Here is a 20,153-nt window from a genome sequence, read left to right on the forward strand (position 1 = left end):
AGGATTATTCTCATGGAATATTTCCTTAGATCAGTCCAGCTGATGTAGGCCACAGTCCCATAACCGACTCCAGCTGAGTATGGGGGGAATGCAGCTGTGGCAGGGTCAGGATTGTACACATTACAGCAATGGGGTTAGAAAACACTTTTACATCAGTAATTCCCATCCCTGGGTGCATAGAGCAGTGTGGGGCATTTTAAAGGCTGGCAGTTGCCACAGTCTATACATTCTGCAAACCCTAAAACAAGCAGCCTCAATCAATTTACTCCTTTCTAAAAAGTTACAACTTATCTATGCCAGACAGACATTCCCCTCTGATTTACACAAATTTCAGGCTGAATATCTCTCACCTCAGTCTTCTCATTTTTATTTTCATCAAAGAAGCATCGATGCAGAAAGGGTCTTGCCACCAACACGGGACAGGGCTGCAGTGCTGCATGGAATGGTCCCATCGCTGCACAGACATGGCCGCGGGCACACGCCAGGTGAGGCACAGCCACCAGGTTTGAAGACTTTAGACCTCAGGTTTGGGCCTCCTTTTTCCCCTGTTCCATCAATGGATGCTTTTTATCTGAAAGAGAATTAGATCCTGATTTTATCCAGCGCCACAGATAGAGCTCAGGTCAACCAGCAGAAGACTGGAGCAAGCGGAGAAGCAACTCAACCCTTCCAGGGGGCTGCCACAGAAGCAGGGCCACAGCCGCGGCTCTGTGCACGCCTGAAGCAAAGGGTGCAGCCACAGAAAATGGGGCAAAACCCAGCTGGTTCTCGAGCCAGGTCTCAGAAACGTTCTCTTTGGACAAACACAAGACCCCACAGGCTTGGAAAGGCACAACGCTCTTCCTGGCATAATGATAGAGCAAAAATGAGTCATTGGCTTCTAATACAAGAGACTGACTACAGACCCACAGTCTTTGAGCCTAGAAGATCACAAATAACATTTATAACTACGTATCAGCCAAAACATCATAACCAAGGTTATGTGGCCTGGGTTTTCTCCTCTGATGGACAGCAATGCCTTTCCTGCGAAAGGTGTGAGGCCAATTAAGGGGGGGCGCTGGGGGGGAGAGCGGGGGGGGGGGGGGGGGAGTGGGGGAGCTGGGGGGGGGGAAGCTGAGAGGGAGGGAGCTGGGGGGGGGACCTGAGGGGGGGGGAGCTGAGGGGAGGGGGAGGAGCTGGGGCGGGGGAGAACTGAGAGAGAACGGGGCTCTCCCGTGGCTCAGCCTCAGAAGGGGGCGGCCTGGCCTGGCCTGGCCTGCCCTGCCCTGCCCGACGAGGGGGCAGCCACGCGGGGGTTGCCCCAGGCCAGGTCCGCCTAACGCCGCCTGCTGCCGCCCGGGCCCGCCGGGGCCGATGGCGGCCGGCCCGTCCCTCACCTTGCGGGGCGCGAACGGGGCGCGGAGCCGCTCCTCAGGAGCCGCCCGGGAGACCTGCCTCCCGACTGGCTGCGGACTACTGCCTGTCACTGGACGTCACCCCTCGCACCAATGGGAGCGCGGGGAGCGGGGCGGGGGCGGGGCTTGTGGGGGCCGGCGCGGCGAGCCGTGCGCGGCGGTGTGGAGGGGCAGGTAGGGTCCCCGCGCTCGGAGCGGCCTGAGGGGAGGCCGGACCCGGCCCGTTCCCTGCCCCGCGCCGCCTCCCTGCCCCCCGGGCCTGAGCCGTGAGTGGCCTCGCCGGCCCGCGGGGGAACCCGGTGGGCGGATGCTTGGTGGGCGGGGGCGCTCCGGTGGCGGCGGCCTGCGGCTCCTGCGGTGGCAGCGGCCTGGATTGCCGGAGGCCCCTCGGGCGGCCGAGCCGCCGGAGCGGGGGCAGCGGCGTCGGGGGAGCCGCTGAGGGGCTGAGCACCTGCCGCCCTTCGGCGGGCACCGGGGGGCCGCGGCCGGGGGCAGCCCCGCGCCTTGCGGGGCCGAGGGGCCGGGTGAGCGCCGCCGCGGCTGCAACGCGGAGCCCGGGGCGGAGCGGGGCCGGGTTTACTCTCGGGGGGCTGCGGGGGACCTGAAGGTGGAGCCGGTGTCGGGGTGACCCGGGGGCGCTGCCAGGCGCCTCAGTCGCGACTACCTCGCCGCGTGTGAGCCCCGCTGCTCCGCGGCTGTTCCCGGTTGGGGCGGTCGGGATGCGGGTGCCGTTGGGCAGGTGCCTGCGGGGGGCCGGGCTGATGCGCTGGGAAGAGCCGGCTCCAGGCGCGGGGGCCGGTGCCCCTGGGCACGCCGTGGGGCCGGGGCTGCGCTGCCCTCGGCGTGGTCACGGTGCCTCGCAGGTGACGGGTGGCGCCTGGCCAGCGGCACCCCAAATTCGTATTGCGTTGCTGGGAGGCACGGTCTACTAGACGACGCGTTTTCCCCTGCTTTTATTAAAAATGACAGTTATGAATTGTTCAGATGATCTGAATTTAGTTGACCAGGCTAAAACAAAATTCTAAGTACGTGCTCGGTTGCTGAATTATAAATCCAAGCAAGCAGCAACCCGAAACCACCTACAGTGGGGCACGTGCACTGTGCAGCTAGGCCGTACACTAACCAGCATTTCTGATAGAGATAAACCCCTGATGTCTCCAAAGAAAAATACATTGTTTGTGGAGGTTTCTGCTAACTGGGGTGCAAAGGGTTAAGAAATCCTGCGATAGGCTGGTAGGTAGGACTGGAATGCATTTTGATGGTTTTTGGCAGGTCAGCTTGTTTAACTGGTGTTTTGTTTAGATAAAGGAGAGAGGAACTTGGTGTTTGTAACCTGTTACATTAATTTTTAAGAGAGTTCACACAGGATAAAGCAAACGGTGATAGAGCATCCCAGTGATGTAAATACGAATGGAATTATGTTAGGTAATAGAGTATAAGTACCTGCAGTTAGCTGTGGGATTACATGTGCCGTATAGAGCTGATTAATAAAGGTGTAAATTACCTTCCCTGAATAAAGCTGTGCTGAAGTGGCTTTTCAGAGCTCTCCCCAGGGTGACACCATGAGGCCTGCCGTGCCTTTTGTCTCCGAGCTGCTGCTGTTGCAATGTGAATGCCAGCCTTGTTAATGGACTGACTTTCCTTTTGCGGCAAAGAAAATGAACCCATATTCTTTTGGATTTGTGCAAACACACGTCTCTAGAACAACTTTACCTATGCATATAGAGCAAAACGCATATAATGAATTCAGCAGCCTAGCAACTTGAAGTAATTTTTAGAAACTAGGTTTGTACGGAACAGTTGTCTTGAGGTAAAGGAGGTTTAGGAATCAGTAAATATTCCATTCCATTGCCATAGTTAATGGCTCTTGAGAGAGGAAAATATGCTGACCCCTTCAGAAGCAAAATGAGTATCAGAAGGTGAACGATTTAACACTTACACAGTCCACCAGCGAGGCCCAACTGTACTTCTTCAGGTCAGTCTTGGTCCGTGGCTTTTCTGGTTCTGTGTCTTTTACTGGGCGAAACTGTCAGCAGCAAAGTACCTGTTGCAGAGCTCTTCAGTAGCTGGAGAGTAACAGGAGGTTATCTGGAGTTGCAGAAGTCAAATTGTGAGGAAGTCAGCAGTATTTTTTTGCAGGACTATGAGAGTTTGGATTTGTGGCTCTAGATGGTGAAAGCCTTGAGAGTTTTATTTGAGTATTTCTTGGGATCTGTGTAAAGTGTTTCCAGGAGGTTCCAACTGGCATCAGCCTTGATTCAGGGATAAATTTCTACTTCCTGGGCAAAATAGAAGCAAGTGGGCCAAAAAAGAAAGCTCAAACTAACTCATTCTGGCTGCATTCAGCTGAGATACTTCATCCTGGATATGCATTTTTGTTTCCTCAGGCTTCCATGATGTTTGTCCAGTGCACCTGGAAGTGTGCGAGCTCCGTACTGCTGATTGTGCTGCTGTGCTGCATCCTTTCTCCCCCAGCACAAGCCAGCAAGGTGAGTGAACAGCTTCAGACACAAGCAGTGAACCGTGTGTGTAGTACAACACAAACAGCAATGGCAGAGAAGCAGCTGTTTTTCTGTGGAAGTTTGCAAAGATAAGGAGTGCTATAGCAGTTGTGCATTTATCGTATGTAGAGCTGTGAATGTACGTGATGGTAGCCTCTGCCCTGTCTTCTGCCGTATTTTGGAGTTTGTATTTTAAAATTTGTTTGAAAAGTACCTTGCATCTGGAGCAGAGGTGCTCAAGGCGTTTTAAAACTGTGAAGTTATTGATGTCAAAGAAGCAGCACAAGAAGAGATGTGTGAAGTCCTCTCTCTGAGAATGTTTTGCCTCTTCCCACACCCCTGCGTGGCCAGGGCAGCAGAACTGGACACACGTGTTCGCTCACTAGTGCCGTCTCCTCTTGCTTCTGCAGAGCTCAGAGGACATCCGCTGCAAGTGCATCTGTCCCCCATACCGGAACATCAGTGGGCATATTTACAACAAGAATGTGTCGCAGAAGGACTGGTGAGTTGTGGGTTGAAGCCTGAGGGGTTGGTCCAACGCTCCAGAGTTTCCAGCTGCTGCTAAGGAAGTAGTTCCCTACCTGTGCATTTGCAGAGGAAGCAGTTTTGGTAGGTGATGTTCAACCCAGGCAAGGGGCATTTTTTGAACAGGGATTGAGGAATCTGGGAGGCGTGACTTCTTAAGCTGCGGCTCTCAGCAGATGTAGGGCATACCCTCCAGTCTGTTTCACCTGGACTGGATCCCTGTAGAAGGCGCTTGGACAGTCTGTCCCAGGAGCTTTGGGCCAGTTGAGCTGTGAGGGGAACTCTTAAAACCGGATCGGTGTTATCAGCCTGATGGGAAAGCTGGGACATGCAAAGTCACCTCAGCGTCCTTCCACAGAGCATGAGTGTCACTTTGTACTGTCACTGATTTTGTGTTGCAGCAACTGCCTGCACGTTGTGGAGCCAATGCCCGTGCCAGGGAATGATGTGGAGGCCTACTGCCTGCTGTGTGAATGCAAGTACGAGGAGCGCAGCACCACCACCATCAAGGTAATTGTGGGTCTGCTCCCCGTGGCTGGCTCCTTCTCCTTGCCATGCCATGCCATCACAGGCACAGCGAGACTGGTGGGCTCATGGAGAAGAGCCCAGAAAGGGAAAATAAAACTGTCACAGCTACTACACGGTGGTAGTGCCAGGAGCACCGTGTCTGAGTCAGGAGGCTTCCTGGCGTGAGGAGCAGGCTGCACAGGAGCCCAGTCTTCTTGCTGAGGATGTGTGACAGTGCCAAGCACCTCTGAGCAGGGACCCATCATGCTGGTCTCCTCTCACATGCAGCACATGCCCAAAACTGGCACAGTGCAGAGCAGATCAGCACAGGTTATGCAGCGATGGCACTTAGGTCTCCTCAGCCTTCCTGCAAGTGCGGGAGGCTTTCTAGTGAGCAGAATTAGAATGAGAGATCAGATGTGAGAGGCAGTTGTGAAGGGAGCTTCCCATCCTCTGTCTGCTTCTCCTCTACATTGCTGATCCTTTTCCACTATGCTGTCCTTAACTGCAGGTGATCATCATCATTTACTTGTCCGTGGTGGGGGCACTGCTGCTTTACATGGCTTTCCTTGTGCTGGTGGACCCTCTGATCCGGAAGCCAGATGCTTACACCCAGCCCCTGCACAATGAGGAGGAGAATGAGGTGAGGCTGTGCCGCTTGATGCATGCGGGTGGCTGTGGTCATGGTGGAGACGGGGTGGTAGGGCGACAAGAGAAGGACTGACAGGGAAACAGAGTGACCTTGTGCTTGTCCCCTCTGATCCAGTGTGGGACCAACTCCATTGATCTTTGGGCACTTATCACAGGTAAACGTTTAGACTCAAATCTGTGCAAATCATGCTGAAGCACAAAGAAATACTCAGAGTACAAGTTCTGTATTATGAGCCCGGATGAGACCCGTCCTCTGGGGCAGGGGGTGGCTTTTTCACCAAGTGACTTGAATTCGGTATGTCTGTCTAGATGAAACTGAAAGTCAAACAGTTCCTGTTTGTGCAGTGTCCTAGGTGTAGTTACTTGGTGGTGAGCTTCCAGGGAGGGATGGGTTTAATGATGTGCTGAAACATCAGGCAGGCCTCTTTTCTAGATGCTTGAAAGATTGGCCTCTGAGGTGTTGTTTGACCCTGCTCTGGGGCTGGGCCCTGTTGTATCTAGGCTCTTGTCCCTTGTGCTTCTTCCCAGAGCAGAATTTCAGTCAGATTCCATCTTTCTGGGGTACTTGGCCTACAAAGTCTTGGGTAAGAAGATCAGAACCCAGCTGAAGAGAGCTACTCTCAATCTCTCTCAGATGTCGGGAGAGAACAAATTTCTTGCCGCATGAAATTCATGCAATTTCAGCATCCAGCTTACAACATCCTTCCCCCTGGGAGAGAGGCAGTGCTTTAGGGGGAAAGATCGGGCCCGATTCCAAGGGGGATTTCAGAACAAGGGCACCCTTGTAAATCTGTGTGGAGTGGAGTGGCTGCATGAACAGTGATTAGCTCTCATGCTTGATTGCATCTGTAGCTCACGCTCTGTTTGTAGGATGCAAGGGCTGTCCCAGGCTGGCTGGCTCTGAGCGTAGCGCGTGGCTCTGTGACACAGCTTTCCCTGGGGCTTGCTCGGTTCACACACGCGCAGTTTAGCCAGGCGCAGAGCTCTCCCGGAGCTGTTCCAAACCCCAGGGCACTGCTCGAGCATCACCCCGGCTGCCACCCCCGGGCTGCTGGGAGGACACTCGTGAGGAGGCCTTCCCTAGCAAGTGGTGACTCTGGATGCTATCTGATTATGCTTTTGCTCCACAGCAATAATTCAGATTTAGATCTAGGTGCGCACTGTAATTCCTGATCTTAGATGAAGTTTATCGTATGCCAGTGTGCTGGACTGTAAACTCTGTGTGCCTTGGTGTTTGTGTGCCACGATGGGTCCCCATTGAAGGGGCCATCTGACATTACTGCTGTGTAAATGCGGTTGTTTGAGCAGTCTGAACAGCAGGGCTGGACAAAACTCCTGCAGCACCGTCTGAGAGACAGATGAGCAGCTACTATGTAAGCTAAGTGCGCCGAGGACAACAGAAATTGTTGGCCTCGTTTCAGCAGGGTGATGCAGTTTTGCTTTAGCAGTGCGGCTCCCTGCAGACTCCTAGCAGTGGCTTTCCAGCAGAGGTTTAGACTTGGTGCAGTTCCTCTCCTAAGGGCTTTTATTTGAGGCCTGTGTCTTTACCATGGGTGGTCCCCAAGAGCAAGCTCTCCAGTAGAGTTGGGGAGCTCTGAAAATGAGTTCTTTGTCAGGACAACTCAAGCCTTGAACTGCTCTTTCAGCTGAAGTTTCTTCCAGAGTCAAGCTGCCACCTGCTGCGTTTGGGCTGGGCATGCCTTAGTCTCTTTTACCGTTTCTTTCCGTTGCAGGATGCTCGCTCCTTGGCCACAGCCCCCACCCCGTCTGGCGCCAGAGCCAACACGGTGCTGGAGAGGGTGGAGGGGGCCCAGCAGCGCTGGAAGCGCCAGGTGCAGGAGCAGAGGAAGACAGTTTTTGACCGCCACAAGATGCTGAGCTAGATCTTTGCTGAGCTATGTGGCACCACTTCCCAAAAGACAGGGAAGCTCCGCTGGTCAAGACAGACAGCAGGTCACCCTTCAGGACATTCGTGGTGTTTGACTGACAGCTCTAACCCTCTCTGATTTACCGTCTTCGTAGAGAGAAGCAGACCAAAATGCTTGCCTCTGGTTTTGTCCCCTTGCCCTTTACCTCTCAGCCCAGAGGCTCCTTAACCCTCACCTGGCTGAGCTCTGCGCTGACCGTTAGCCCCGTGGCTGCATGTAAGCGGTCAGTCGCGTGCAACGCTGCTGCCCCGGCCACGAGCTGGCTCCAGCGGGGCTGCAGCTCCAGCGCACTGTGCTCGGCTGGGCCCTGCAGGCACCACCTGCTGGGACTGAAGTCTCCGTCAGCCCACCCCCGCATCAGAGACAGGGGTCTCGCTGCGGAGTGTTGGAAGCTGGCTGAGGCCTTCTGGGATAAATATAGTGGGATAATTTTTATGTGGGATAAATTATGTGGCGCTCCTTCAGGACAAAGAAGCCACCCCCTCCTCCAGTTTACACCGATGTTAATTGGGTGTCAGGTGCTGAGACAAGTGTGTGGAAGGACGAGGAGGGGTTTCCCTGCCAACGGTCAGCTGCTGCTTGCACTTACCCTGGTGTAAACGGAGTGGATTTCCACTCCCTTCAGTGGAGTCTGTCCAGATCTACACCAGCATAACTGAGACTGCAGCTTGTTTCTGTGTAGGTGCATATCACAGAACTGATTAGTCCATTCAGAAGTAAGAGACCAGCAGGTAAAAGGTTGATTTACATTCCTATCTTTTCCTGCTTTATCAGTGGATAAAAGCATACTGGGGAGGAAAGCCTTCCGTTTGTACCCACGTTGGTAACCCTTGGTGCTCTCCCTGGGGTGAAGAGCATTTGTGTCCAGGAGAACTTGAGTAAAGGGTCTACTGGAGCACCGTAAACACTTGTCTGGGTCCTGGGGCCCTGGAAAGGGGACACTTGTGCTGCTCAAAACACTCGGAGAGCTCTGACTGTACTTGAGCTGTGTGGAGGAAACTGAAGTGAATCTGCAATGTATATACTGATCCCACTGAGAACATTTGTAATGTCAGGAAGGTGCTGGAGTTTATCATGTAGCATCTCTCTATTAAATGCAGACAAAGATCTAGTACACAGCTGGCTTTTTTTCAGGGAAAGGTCCCATGATGCCAGGTCTGGGGCTCCCAGCACTGGGTGGCTGCTCTCCAGGCAGCCTTCAGCGCCCGGCAGGCCACAAGACCTCAAGACAGAGCTGTGCTTACGGCACTCGGGTGTTTCTGCACCACAGGTGGATCCCCGGGCACTGGCTTTGGTCTGTCTGTGCTCGGGGGGTGACTGTCTTGCTCCAGGAGAGCAGGTCTTAAAACGGCAGCCCACCAGAGCACTCCTGTGTGGCAGAGGTCAGCCCCGAGCTGCCCAGCGGGGGGGCCGAGCGGATCAGAATTCCTCGCTTGCGGGAAGTTGGGCAATTGGTGCTAAAAGCTTAACTGGGAGAGGCACTGGTCACCGCCTTGCATGCTAGTGCCAGCGGCTTTTGATGGAGCTGCCCAGCAGGATCTAGCCCTTCCCGCTGATCCTGCCAGACAAATCCAAACGGAACCTTCTGGGGGCTTTGTGCCCGCTGCCTACGTGAACCCCAGTTACCCCTCAGCACCTCGCTGGGCTAAAAAGTACCCAGAGCTGCACATCGTACCGAGGTCACATTTTTCCTTCATCCATCCTTGTTCCGTGGTGCTCAATCGTTGGATCTTTCTCCCCCTTTTTGAAACCTCATCTTCCTTGTCCATCCCTCGTGGACACGGTGTTGGTCCCTGGGAACTGCAGCCCCTGAGAGGGGAAAAAAAACCAACAAAACTTTTACGAGTGTGAACAGAAGCAGGGGCTGGCTGAGCTGCCGAGGTGTCGTGCGGGACCGGGCTGGTGCGATGGGTCCATCTGGTGGCCGGTGCCCCTCGGGTCAGCGCCGAGCCGTGGGTGATCACCAGCGGTGGGGGTCCTGCACCCCTGGGTCCCTGATCCTGGAGGGCAGGGGGGAGGGGTTGGTGAGCGACACCCCCCGCCCCCCGGAACAGCTTGAAAATGGGACAGGAGAGGAAAAACCGCGCAGGCTGGATGTCGGGAGGCAGTGGGTTGGAGACCTCAGATGGGGAAGGGACTGTGGAGAGGTTGCAAAAAATGCCGCTGCCTGGTTAATTACTGGGTTTGTTAATTGGTTGATTAGCTTTGTTCTGTACACCACCCTCCCCAGGACGAAATGTTTTCTACTGCCCAGCCTGAGGCTCCCAAGCCTCTGCTCCTCTCCACACCCTTGCGCTGCTCGCGCGGGCACCCCCCAGCCAGCACAGCCTGGTGGCCCCCACAGCAGCGCCTGCCATCCCTCCAGAGACGGGCAGCAGTGCCAGCGGCAGTCAATAATTTAATTCCTTATCAAAAAAGCGAGTGATAAAAATAAAGGCTCTCTTAATACAAAATCCAGCCGCTCTGGCAGCCTGCCACGTCCGCGGTCAGGTGTCTGTTGCGGTCCAGATGTCGATGCTCTGGATGATGAGCCACTCGCTCTGGTTCCGAGTCACCCGGATCCTCACGCACTCCACGGGGCTGGGCATGCCCCTCTCCAGGCCCCGCCGCTCAAAGGTCCCTTTCTCAAAGGTGCCCACCGTGGTGTAGGCAGCGCAGTCGCGGCCATCGGCCCGCTGCCGCCGGCCCAGCTCCAGCACCCCCGCGTGCAGGAAATCGCTGCGGCGCTCGCTGGAGCCGGTGCGTACCCGGACACGGGTGACACGGGCCGGCTGCTGGAAGACGACGGAGAAGACGCTGCCGGCTGCTGGGTCCTTCCCCCAGAAGTACCCCTCTGCCGTGCTGTAAGCCTTGAGGGGCTCATAGTTCTCGAAGATGGACATGCTGGTGAACAAGGCGGCTGGCGGGTTGTCTGGGAGGTCCAAGGCATCGGCCTGGAACTCATCGTCCTCCAGCCGGTTGACGGTGCCCTGGAAGGAGGAGTAGAGGCCCATGTGCTGGAAGAGGGAGGGCTTGAAGCGGATGACGTCCTTCTGGGTGAGCAGGAGGCGGAAGTGAACCAGCAGCCAGTCGCACGGCATCTCCTGGTAGAAGAGGAGGAGGAAGCGAGCCAGGCGAGGAAGGTCACTGGAGCGGTAGAGCTTACCGATGTAGCCCAGCTTGGAGAACTCAAGGGTGGCCCAGTTGGAGCCTTCCTGGGAAGCCAGTGCCTTGCGGATGGCCGTCAGGAAGGACTTGGCGCACCACACATCATCCTCGATCATCAAGTAGTAGGACGAGAGGTTGGCGGAGAAGGCGAGGAGGAAGGCATAGTCCACGTTCTGCTTGGACCTGAACTTCACCCGCTCCTCTGGGTCATTGTAGTTTCTCTTCAGGCCTTCCAGGGTGGGATAAAACTCGTGGGGGGCGTGGATAAGCAGGAGCCGGCCCAGGAGGATCTGGTGAGCAAACTTGTGGGCGATGTTGGCGGCCACACGCGCATTCCACCCAGGGTCTGCATCTGCCAGGTGCACCACCACCACCATCTCCTGCAGCTCCTCCTCTGTCGACTGCTTGAAGAGGGACTGGAGCGTGGCCGGGAGGTAGTAGCCACGTGGCCGCCGTACTGATGCCAAACCCACCGCCAAGAATTCTGCAAGGTAAAGGAGAGGCAGTGGCAGGCTGCGGGATCTCAGCCACCCCACAGAGATCAGGGAAACCCAAAACACCTGCCCCAGTGCAAGGCGCAGAAGTATGAAGCACACCTGGACCACATGGATCTTCCTCTACCCCTCCATCTCCCCAAACAGAGCAGCAAAGGCTGGCTAGGGAGGCAGTCACCAGGTATCAGCAGGTCCCCCATCCCCACAAGGTTGGAAGCAGACCCACAGGAGCTGCCACGGCAGCAGCAGCGATAGGGCAGGTCCATGCTGAGATGGGCAGCTGCAACGGGGCAGATGTGCAAACCCAGAGCCCTGCTCAGTCCAGGGTCCAAGAGCCACTCACTTTTGTGGGGTGACGGGGAGCCAGCGAGGAGGTGGTAGGAGATGTTGTGGAGCACAGAGAGATCATCCGAGTCCCTGAGGATGCGCTGGGCTCCTTCCGGCTGCAGCATCTGCAGGATGGTGTCTGGGGCCAAGCCCCTAAGCTCCACCTGGATGGGAGCCGCAGGCAGCCAAGTCAGATCCCATGGACACACGTGAGCAAGGGGTAATGACAACAGAGAGACCCAGAAATAAAAGGGAGACCCAGAAATGAGGGGGAGCCCCTGTCCTGCCCTCCCAGCTCCCGGATCAGGGAAGGCCCATGCACACTGGGCAGCCCCAGGGAGAAGGGAAGGCAGAGCTGGGGTTTGGAAGCAATCCGGTGCATGGAAGGGAGCAGAGCTGGGCTTGGGGTCCATGTGGGGCAGGTAGGGATGGAGGATGCTCCAGAGGCCCCTTCCAGTAGGACATCATTGGCGGGGGACTCACCTCCGGGTGATCCTGTTCCTGCTGGCTGCCCCCATGGAGGAGGAGGAGGAGAAGGAGGAGGAAGGAGGCTGCAAGCACAGCTGTGACAGAGCGCTTCAGGGAGCATCGCATAGCACCAGGCTGGCACGCTCAGGCCTGCTGGAGGAACGGGTACAGGCTGGGGAAAACCACCGTCCCCTGGGTGGGACAGTGGGGTGGCACCTGCATGCACCCCTGGGGCTCACCCCTCTGCTCAGAGCACCCAGGGGTGCGCACCTGGGGCAGCCATGGGGCACTTGTGCACCGTCCCCTTTGGGCAGGCAGGGGCAGGACACTCCGATCCAGCACCAACAAAACTCAGCCAGGTACAAAATCCACCCCACCAGCCCTGCCAATGCCCCCAGCTGCCCTGCAACACCCCACGCCGCAGCCCCAGAGCCAGAGGCAGAAGAAACACAGGTGACACACACATCCCTGAAGGCTTTTGGGTCAGGGTGGCACCCCAGGAGCAGCCACCAAGTCCTCGATACTTGGCACCAAGCCCTGGGAAACACTCAGGTCTCAAGGGAGCCCAGGCTGCTCTTCCAGCACGGCCAGGATGAAGCAGCTCCCCCAGCCCCCCCTGCTCCCTGCCTGCCTCCAGGCAGCCGTGTTTGCCCAGTCCCAGCCACATCACTTGCTCGGTAGGACAAGAAACCTGTCCCCAAGGCAGGAGAGCGTCACCTTCAAGGACGTTACACTGCTCTCGAGATACTTCACCTCTCGTAGCAGAGGTGTGGCAGGAGGCTAAAAGGCTCCTGTGTGCACCTGGGGTTTTTCCATTATAAATATGACTGGGTCTGCCCTGGGAGAGAAACTGGAGACCGAGCGAGCGCCCAGCCTGGCGGGGCACACACAGCCAGCTCCATCCAAACTCCTCAGGCCACGGCAGCTCCTTTTGGACAAAGCATCTTTGGATGAGCCACATGGAGGCAAAGCACTCACAAGTTGTACAACAAGCCGGTGAGAAAGCTGCCGGCCGGCCCGCACGAAGGCTGGGCTTCGCCCAGGGCTTCTCTCCCAAAACATCACCGCATCAACCGCTGCTCCGCAGCCAACACGTAGCACCTCTGTGCCACTGCCCTGCTGCACGTGCTGGGCTTATTTTAAGGAGAAACCCCCCATTTTCCTGCCCAAGAGTCCCTCGGAGGGTTTTCAGCCTCTCAACAGGCTGATGTTGACTCAAGCAGGTGTCCGTACGTTGTCGTCCCGTACTGTCCGTTTGTGTCCGTGTCCCCCCCGTGTCCCCCTCCCCCAACGCAGCAGCCCGTGCTGTCCTTGCTGCGTTGACCTCACCCAGGAACGTTGCTAGTTTCTCAGATAAGCAATTAAAACAGCACGAGCTGCTCTCTCCCGGGGAGGGCTGGGCTGAGCCGTGCCATTATCCAGACCCACCTGGGCCAAGGAGGGTGGAGGAGCCACCCCCCCACACCCCCCCACACTCCCCCCCGAGCCCAGTGGTGGCCGCAAGCTCGCCATCGCTGGCTCTTCGAAGCACTGGGGGGACAAGAAGCTCCTGGAGCTGCTTAAAATCTCCTTCCAGGGCACAGCTGGGTGGGGAGAATTGGGGGTGCTCATTGCCATGGGGCAGCCCTATGGCCAGCTCTCCCCAAATCCCCCCCCCCCCCCCCCCCCCGCAGCGATGGGGCACAGGCTTTGCCGGCTGCGGGGGGAGCAGCTTTGGGGACCCATCCCAGGCCAGGGGACCCCCCACCCCAGAGCCACCTGGAGGTGGATTTCCAGGCCCGGACCTCCGTGCTCTGCGGGGCAGTGCGAGGCCGTGGGGCAAACTGGGAACGATGAGGCTTGGCCGCTGGCCACACACCGCGCTGGGCGTATTTATGCTCTGGGTGGCCAAAGGATTTCTGGCTGCCGGGAGGGCGGTTGGCTGCCAGAAGCCCATCCTGGATGGAAAACAAGGTGCTGCTCAGCATCCCCAGCTCCCACAGGCAGCAGTATCATCTGCGGAGCCTGTGGGGAACAGGGGGTCCCATGCACCTCACCCCTCCAACATCACAGGCTTAACAGAACAGAAGGTAATGAACGCTACCCCATAATTAGCTCCCTAATTGGGCTTTTGATTTTTAGCTCCATGCAGAAACGAGCAGCCAAGCTAGACAGGCACAACCAAGGGCCATGCCACTGTAGACACATCACCAGGATGCAGCACCCTCTTGGCTGCTGCTGCTGCTCAGGGTGCCTCCACAAAGCATCCCGGTTCCTGCTCCTGCCCTATGGAGACATTGGGCCAGTGGCCAGGAGCAGCTGGCTGCTGCGAGCCACTTGCCTGGAGCCAAACTCCTCTGCTTCAGTAGGAGAGCCCCAGCCAAATGGGCTGCGTGACGCAGCAGCCATGACTCAGTTCAGCAGCGGAGGGGAAGGACAAGGAGTAAATACACAGCCTCGGTCCCGCGAGGCTGTGAGGAAGGGCCGGATGCTCCCTGCACGCTGGCGGCTCCAGCTGCTTCCTCCAGCACTGGGGAGACTGGGGCTGGTTGCCGGCGGAGGAGGGGAACAACCAGGGTTCACTGTCCCACTGCCAGAAGCACCCCTCCATGCTGGGGGAAACTGAGGCACGGAAAAAGGCTACGCATCACCCAGCGGGTAAGTGCCAGATCTCCCGCATCCTGGCCCAGTGCCCACCACCACCTCTCGGTGTGGATCCCCGGGATGGAGAGGGGCAGGGTGTGACCCAGTGCCAGCTATCGTCACTCACTTGAGCAGAGGACACGGCAAATTGTGGCAGCACGATGTCCCCGATGGGCAAATTACGGCAGCTTGGGGCTCCGTGGGATGGGGCACCCCTGGGCCCCCTGGGAGCCAGCCGGGGGTCCAGCCCCACACTGTTGGTTTACCTGTTCCAGGGGATGTCCCGCAGGGAGGAACTGGGGGGAAAAGCCTCGTTTCAGTAGTGCAGGACACTGGGAGCCAAAGCTTTAGGTCAACCCGGGTCTCCCACAGCCCCACGGCACAGGGGGGCTCTGCAAGCAGCTCAGTAAAGGGACACCTGGGTCTGACCCGGTCCCCACAGCTGACAGCATGGGGACCCCCAGCCACCAACCCGCCCTCACCCGCCCCAGCTCCCCAGGCGACCCCGGCCCAGGGCACCCCTTCCCCATGCAGCCCCGTCCCATGACACCGGTGAGGCAGCTGATGCCCAGCACCGCTCCAGATGCGCCCACCGTGGCGGCAGAGACTTACGGGTGCACGGCAGCCCAGCGCGTGGGTGCTCAGCCGTGGGAGCCAGGCAGCCTCGCTGTCTCGCAGGGTGCTCGGCCCTGGCAACTTCCCCAGGGCTGGCTGGACTCTGGTTTCTCGCTCAGCAAAGCCCCACCCCGAGTCCTCGTCTGCCTCCCGCAGAGGAGGAGCGTCTGCTGGCGGCCTCTGCCCCATGCTGGTGAGCACTGGGTGAACTGGCCGCGCTGGTGGGGACCCCAGGTGGGATGGGGCAAAGGCCCCCCAGTCCCACTCTGGGAGTTAGGGCAACCCCAGCTTCCCCCCTAGCCCGGACTGGGCACCCCCATGGCACCGGCTGTATCCCACCCACCGCCCCTGCTGGCAGCCCTGGTCCCTCAGGCAGGGTCAGACCCCCAGGGGCTCTCACCAAGCCCCAGCGCCCCAAACTCCCACGGTGACACTGCGCTGTCCCGTCCGTTCGTGTTCCAGCCCTTGTGCCGAGATGGCAGAAACCTCTGGGGCTGCCGAGCCAGAACTGCACCCCCGGCAACCCAGGCCAGGGCAGGGCTGGCTGCCAGGATCCCACCCGGGATGCATCCCACAGGGGCACCACCACGGCTCCCCCCCATGCCCCACACCCACCGGAGCACTGGGCATCACAGCCCTGACTGGGGACAAAGCCTCTTCCCTCCCCACGAGCCACTGGGGGCCACGCGGGGCTCTTCCCACAGCCCAGCTGGCCCCCAGCTCCTCCACCCTCCAAGCCTTGCTGCTCTCCCACTGCTTCCTCCCTCCAGACCCACAGCGGGAACGTGGACCCGGAGCACCCATGAGTCACCCAACAGCAGCACCCAGCTCAGCCAGGTGCTCCTCACCACCTTCCAACACGGCAACTCACCTACAGCATCCCAAGGAGAGCGAGACCCTTCCCTTCTCCTCCATCCCAACCTCCCCATTAATCCACATGGAAGCGCAGATCCCATTTCCCTCCTCGCTGGCTTGGACCTCTCCTACCTTCAGAAAGGCCCCAATGTCTCTTCCCAGGCTCCATCTTCTACAAATCCCCTGTGACACCTCCCAGCCCCTGCTGCTTACTGCGGGTCCCAGTGGAGCCGCTGGCCCTGGACACTTCTGCGAGGACAAGGGGCTGCAGAGAGGCAAGGCAGGGCAGGAGGCAGGCGATGGCGCCGGGAAGGAGAGGAAGAGATGTCCACAGGCTCCTGGATCTGATGGCTTTTGCTTTTCAAACTCTGCTTGATTTTTAAATCCTTAAATTCCCATCACGGGATGCCTGTGGCTCTGTCACACCAGGGTCCCGAGGAGCTCAGTGGGGACACCCTGCCAGCACTGGAGCAAAGCCAGCATCTACACCTGGGCAGGGCTGGAAGATGCTGGGAGAGCCAAGGGAGCCAGGATGGTGCAACCCAGCAGAGATCTGCTGTTTAATCGCACGCGGTAAGGAAGGGATGTGGGGCTCGGTAGCTTGTGGGGGATGTCTAAACCACCAGCAGCAGCTACAGTATGGGGAGGGCTTTTCCCACCGCAGATGCCCCATGACCCCCATCCCTGTGCAGGAAGGAACCAGGGCTTGGTCCTTCCTGCACTCGCAGGAAGGAGGAGGAGGGCGGGCGGCCGCGGAGCCCAGCGCAGCCCTGGAGTCGCCAGCACTCGCGGGTGCAACAGGCAGCCCGGCCACAGAAACACGCCTGTCAGGACAGCACTGCTGCGGGTGCTGCAGAGCCACCAGAACCCTCCTTTGGTTCCCCCCACGTGCCATCTCAGGGTGCAGTGCTAGGGCAGAATTTGACCCTCTCTAGGCACATCCATGAGCCTGCCTGGAGCAGGAAAGGAATTCACAGGCAGGACGCAGCCCCCGGTGCCCACCGCCACGTGGTCCTGGGCCCTCTTGCCTTCCAAGCAAGTCCCACAAGCCCAGCCTGAGCCAGCCCATCCTGTCACCCCCTTGTGCTATGGTGCAAATCCCAAATGCTGAATTCAGGGTCTGGAAAAGGGCCTCTCCACCCACCTCCCCCCCAGGGGCCACCGCACATTGTTAGCACCCAGGCACAACCAGGGCTCTGGCCCCCAGAGCCACTTGCAAACCTCCCCCTGGCCTGGGACCCAGTGCTCGCACTCTGCTCGCTGAATTATTTTGCCTGAAGAACAGAGGTGGCTCAAACGAAGCTAAAAGGCACATTTTTTGCTGGTTCTTGGAATAAACTGGAGAGCGAAGCCCCAGGTCCAAAGGCTATTTCAAGAGGTGCAATGTGGCTGCACAGGCACAGACCCTGTGCGGGGGGCCAGGGAGGGCCAGTCCCCCCAGCTGGGGCTGGAGCGGAGCACTGGGGTGGGACAGGCACCAGGGGACTCCCCGCAGGTACCGGCCACCTGCCCCACGGCACCCAGCGCTCACCCTGCCCCGGCTCAGCTCCCACCCTACACCTGAGGCCCGGCAAGGAGAGGGCAGGGTGGTGGCCGAGCCTCTGTGTTTCCCCTGGGGAAACCAGAGAGCTGGGCCAGATCCGCTTACAAGCCTTCCATTATTCAGGAGCCCAAGCAGGACAAAGCGGAGGTAAATGAGGGCCCCACGCAGCAGGGAGAGCGTCGGGCTCTGGCCATCACGATGCCAGGGAGGGGAAACCACGGTGCCCTGCGGCTCTACACGTGGGCAAGCAGATCCCAACCTCTGCAGCGTCCCCACTGCCTCACTGGTCTCCCCACGTGGATCACAACAGGTCCTGGATCCCTGCCCACACTGCTGATCCACACAGCTCCCTCACTGGAGTCATCGTAAGGTTTGCTAATTGCAAAGGAAAAAAATTCAACATTGTTCCTCTACCTTTTATGCATTTCAGACTTAAAGGCAGCTGGCATAGGAGAGGCACCTCTTTGAGGTAGGGGCATCTGTCCGTATTTAAATGTCCTTATCTGAAACCAGCCAGTCTGTCGGTAGCACGAAACCTCCCGCCCAGCCGCTGCCACCCGCACGGCTCAAGGGCCAGCTGCCCAGGGAGAGTTATGGGGCTGAAAGCCATTCACCATCTGGCACGGGTGCTGCTGCAGCACCTCTGCTCCAGAACACGAAGCGCACCCTGGACATGCCGTATGCCTGGTTAGAACATATTCCTGCTGCCACAGATGTCAAAACCACACAGCCCTGAGATTTGTTCTGTGTTTCTTCACAGAAGCAAGAGCAAGGCACAGGCTGCCGTTGCCGTCCCCACTGGGCTGGAGCAGCTCTCCACCAGCAAGGGCAGAGCTTCATACAAACCCCAGCCACCAGCCCAGAACAGAACATCCCTGCCCCCACCCTCCACATCCACACCTTGTGCACAGCACAAGCAGCAACCACCAGGCATGTGGCGCTGGCACCATCGTGGCCAGCAGCACTTCTCAGGGTACGCTGTGGAAAGTGCCCTGAAGCTCTTCAAAGCACCTGGGCTTCTGCAGGAGACAGGCCCCGAGCAGCTGGGTGCCCCCCCGGGCCAGCACACACCGGCTGAGACAGCCCCGGCGCAAGGCAAAGGTAACCATGTTCACTGTCCATGTTTCCTTCCTCAACTCCAGTGGAGAAACTCCACCCTGTGACCAGAGGACTTGTCACCGAGTTCATCCCACCATAAAAAGAAAATTGTTATCTACCCATTGCTTCCTGCCACACAGGCACTGCCGTGTGCTGCGCAACGCTTGGAGCACTGCAGCTGCAGCCCTTACGCACGGCTCCTGCACCAGCTTGCTGTTCTTCCTCTCCTGCACCGCAAAGGCAACAGCTCAGACTCGGCTGCACCATCACCGAAACCAGCTTCGTTATCATGGATAACGGCACGTTTTTCTTGCCCTGTAACTCTACTTTGATTAATCTAGTTTCAAAACCTACCTGTCGGCATCGACGTGTGTCCAGTGGCAGTGAAAAGGGGAATGGCAAGGTAGTTTTCCCAAATACGTTTGTCTGAAGTCAACAGCACAGAGACCCTCACGCAGATCCACATTTGGGGCAGATGTCCTTGGTGGAGATTTACAGTGGCAGAGGCACACGCAAGGAACTCCTCGCAGGCAGCTACACCGGGATCAGGGGGTATTTGTGTATGAAATTCAAACGGAGATGGCAGAACTCTCTCTCCTTCCAGGAGCTTCACTAAACATTAGGCATGGAAGAGCACTCGCTCACTCCCGCTTGAGACAAGATGTGATGCGAAACAGGTCTGAGGAGCTAAGCACTGACAGGCAGCAAAACCCAGTCCAGGGTTACTCTTCCCACTGTGGCCCACCTGCACTCCAGCACCTCCACCAGACCCCCGGCTGGCAGCAGCAAGGTGTTCACCTGCCATCGCCTCTCCAGCCCGACGCACGCTGGACGCAACAGTCCGTGCTCCTGACGGGCCCAACCTCTCTGCCCCTCTCCCTTCTCAGTCAACCCAGAGCCACAGAAAGTTTCAGGGCCGCTTCTTCCTCACAGGAATTAATTTCTTTAGGCAAAAGCCAGACCACAGACTGCCTCCAGGCTTTCCAGTGCCAACAGGCCAACACTACTCCACTGCTCTTAGATAAGACACAGGCAAGTCCTTCATCACTGCTTCAGTTATTTCAGTTTACCCCCTCCATCCCCTCTCCCTCCCTCTGTTTATCTTCTCTGAAAAGCACCTTCTGGTTTTAAAGGTTTAGATCTTCTTTTCAAAGAGGAAACATCACTGTGAGAACCTGGAGTATCTTTAAATTCAAGACAGACTTTTGCCTTACAAATCCTCTTTGAAATAATTCCTTTGTTTGATCATCTATGCTTTTTTCTTTCCTTAAACTCCTGTCTGTTGGACTGCGAATTAGCATTATTGTTGATCACCGCTGCTTTGCTTACTGCTCCTCAGACACTGAAATATCACACTGTGTTTGAATGCAATCCTGCTGGAGCAAAACAAACATGCATTTTGTCTGTTCATTGTTTCTGGTCCTACTAAAGCTGGAAAGCAAAACCTCCTGCTTCTTCCCGAACAGAAAACAGGACCA

At 57.6% G+C, this 20,153-nt stretch overlaps 4 protein-coding genes across 21 annotated transcripts in view; 1 reads left to right on the forward strand and 3 right to left on the reverse strand.

Moving 5' to 3' along the window:
• Window positions 1–3,775, reverse strand: part of IGFN1 (immunoglobulin like and fibronectin type III domain containing 1) — a 63,204-nt gene extending 59,429 nt beyond the window's left edge. For 14 of the 15 annotated variants that reach the window (XM_037410237.1, XM_037410239.1, XM_037410233.1 and 11 more), the window contains exons 1-2: window positions 3,334–3,775; window positions 351–571 (exon numbers count right to left, since the gene is read on the reverse strand). The gene's annotated coding sequence lies outside the window, so the exon portion shown is untranslated. Of the gene's footprint in view, window positions 1–350; window positions 572–1,376; window positions 1,472–3,333 lie in introns of those variants that run through there. The other variant, XM_037410229.1, reaches the window with a different exon arrangement.
• Window positions 1,519–8,620, forward strand: TMEM9 (transmembrane protein 9). 3 transcript variants are annotated; one of them, XM_037410249.1, is made up of 6 exons: window positions 1,519–1,568; window positions 3,782–3,883; window positions 4,306–4,397; window positions 4,822–4,930; window positions 5,439–5,570; window positions 7,312–8,620. In XM_037410249.1, exons 2-6 carry the CDS (start codon window positions 3,788–3,790, stop codon window positions 7,459–7,461), a joined length of 579 nt encoding a protein of 192 aa, XP_037266146.1. In that variant the 5' UTR covers window positions 1,519–1,568; window positions 3,782–3,787; the 3' UTR covers window positions 7,462–8,620. The 3 variants fall into 3 exon arrangements, with proteins under 3 accessions (XP_037266146.1, XP_037266147.1, XP_037266148.1); XM_037410250.1 differs by having other exon boundaries at window positions 1,559–1,660; XM_037410251.1 differs by lacking the exon at window positions 1,519–1,568 and adding an exon at window positions 1,728–1,918.
• An 87-nt stretch (window positions 8,621–8,707) lies between these two features.
• On the reverse strand, window positions 8,708–20,069 carry LOC119158398 (alpha-1,6-mannosyl-glycoprotein 4-beta-N-acetylglucosaminyltransferase-like). 2 transcript variants are annotated; one of them, XM_037410244.1, is made up of 4 exons: window positions 19,030–20,069; window positions 11,958–12,092; window positions 11,491–11,638; window positions 8,708–11,137 (listed from the first exon to the last, which is right to left on the reverse strand). In XM_037410244.1, exons 2-4 carry the CDS (start codon window positions 12,066–12,068, stop codon window positions 9,993–9,995), a joined length of 1,404 nt encoding a protein of 467 aa, XP_037266141.1. In that variant the 5' UTR covers window positions 12,069–12,092; window positions 19,030–20,069; the 3' UTR covers window positions 8,708–9,992. The 2 variants fall into 2 exon arrangements, with proteins under 2 accessions (XP_037266141.1, XP_037266142.1); XM_037410245.1 differs by lacking the exon at window positions 19,030–20,069 and having other exon boundaries at window positions 11,487–11,638; window positions 11,958–12,086.
• Window positions 14,688–19,039, reverse strand: LOC119158590 (elastin-like). The gene is given in 3 exon segments (XM_037410733.1): window positions 14,688–14,860; window positions 15,177–16,007; window positions 19,030–19,039. Coding segments are annotated over 3 exon segments (1,014 nt in total).
• Window positions 20,070–20,153: the final 84 nt, after the last annotated feature.

The sequence above is a fragment of the Falco rusticolus genome, chromosome 17 (genome assembly GCF_015220075.1).
Source record: "Falco rusticolus isolate bFalRus1 chromosome 17, bFalRus1.pri, whole genome shotgun sequence".
Classification (NCBI taxonomy): Eukaryota; Metazoa; Chordata; class Aves; order Falconiformes; family Falconidae; genus Falco; species Falco rusticolus.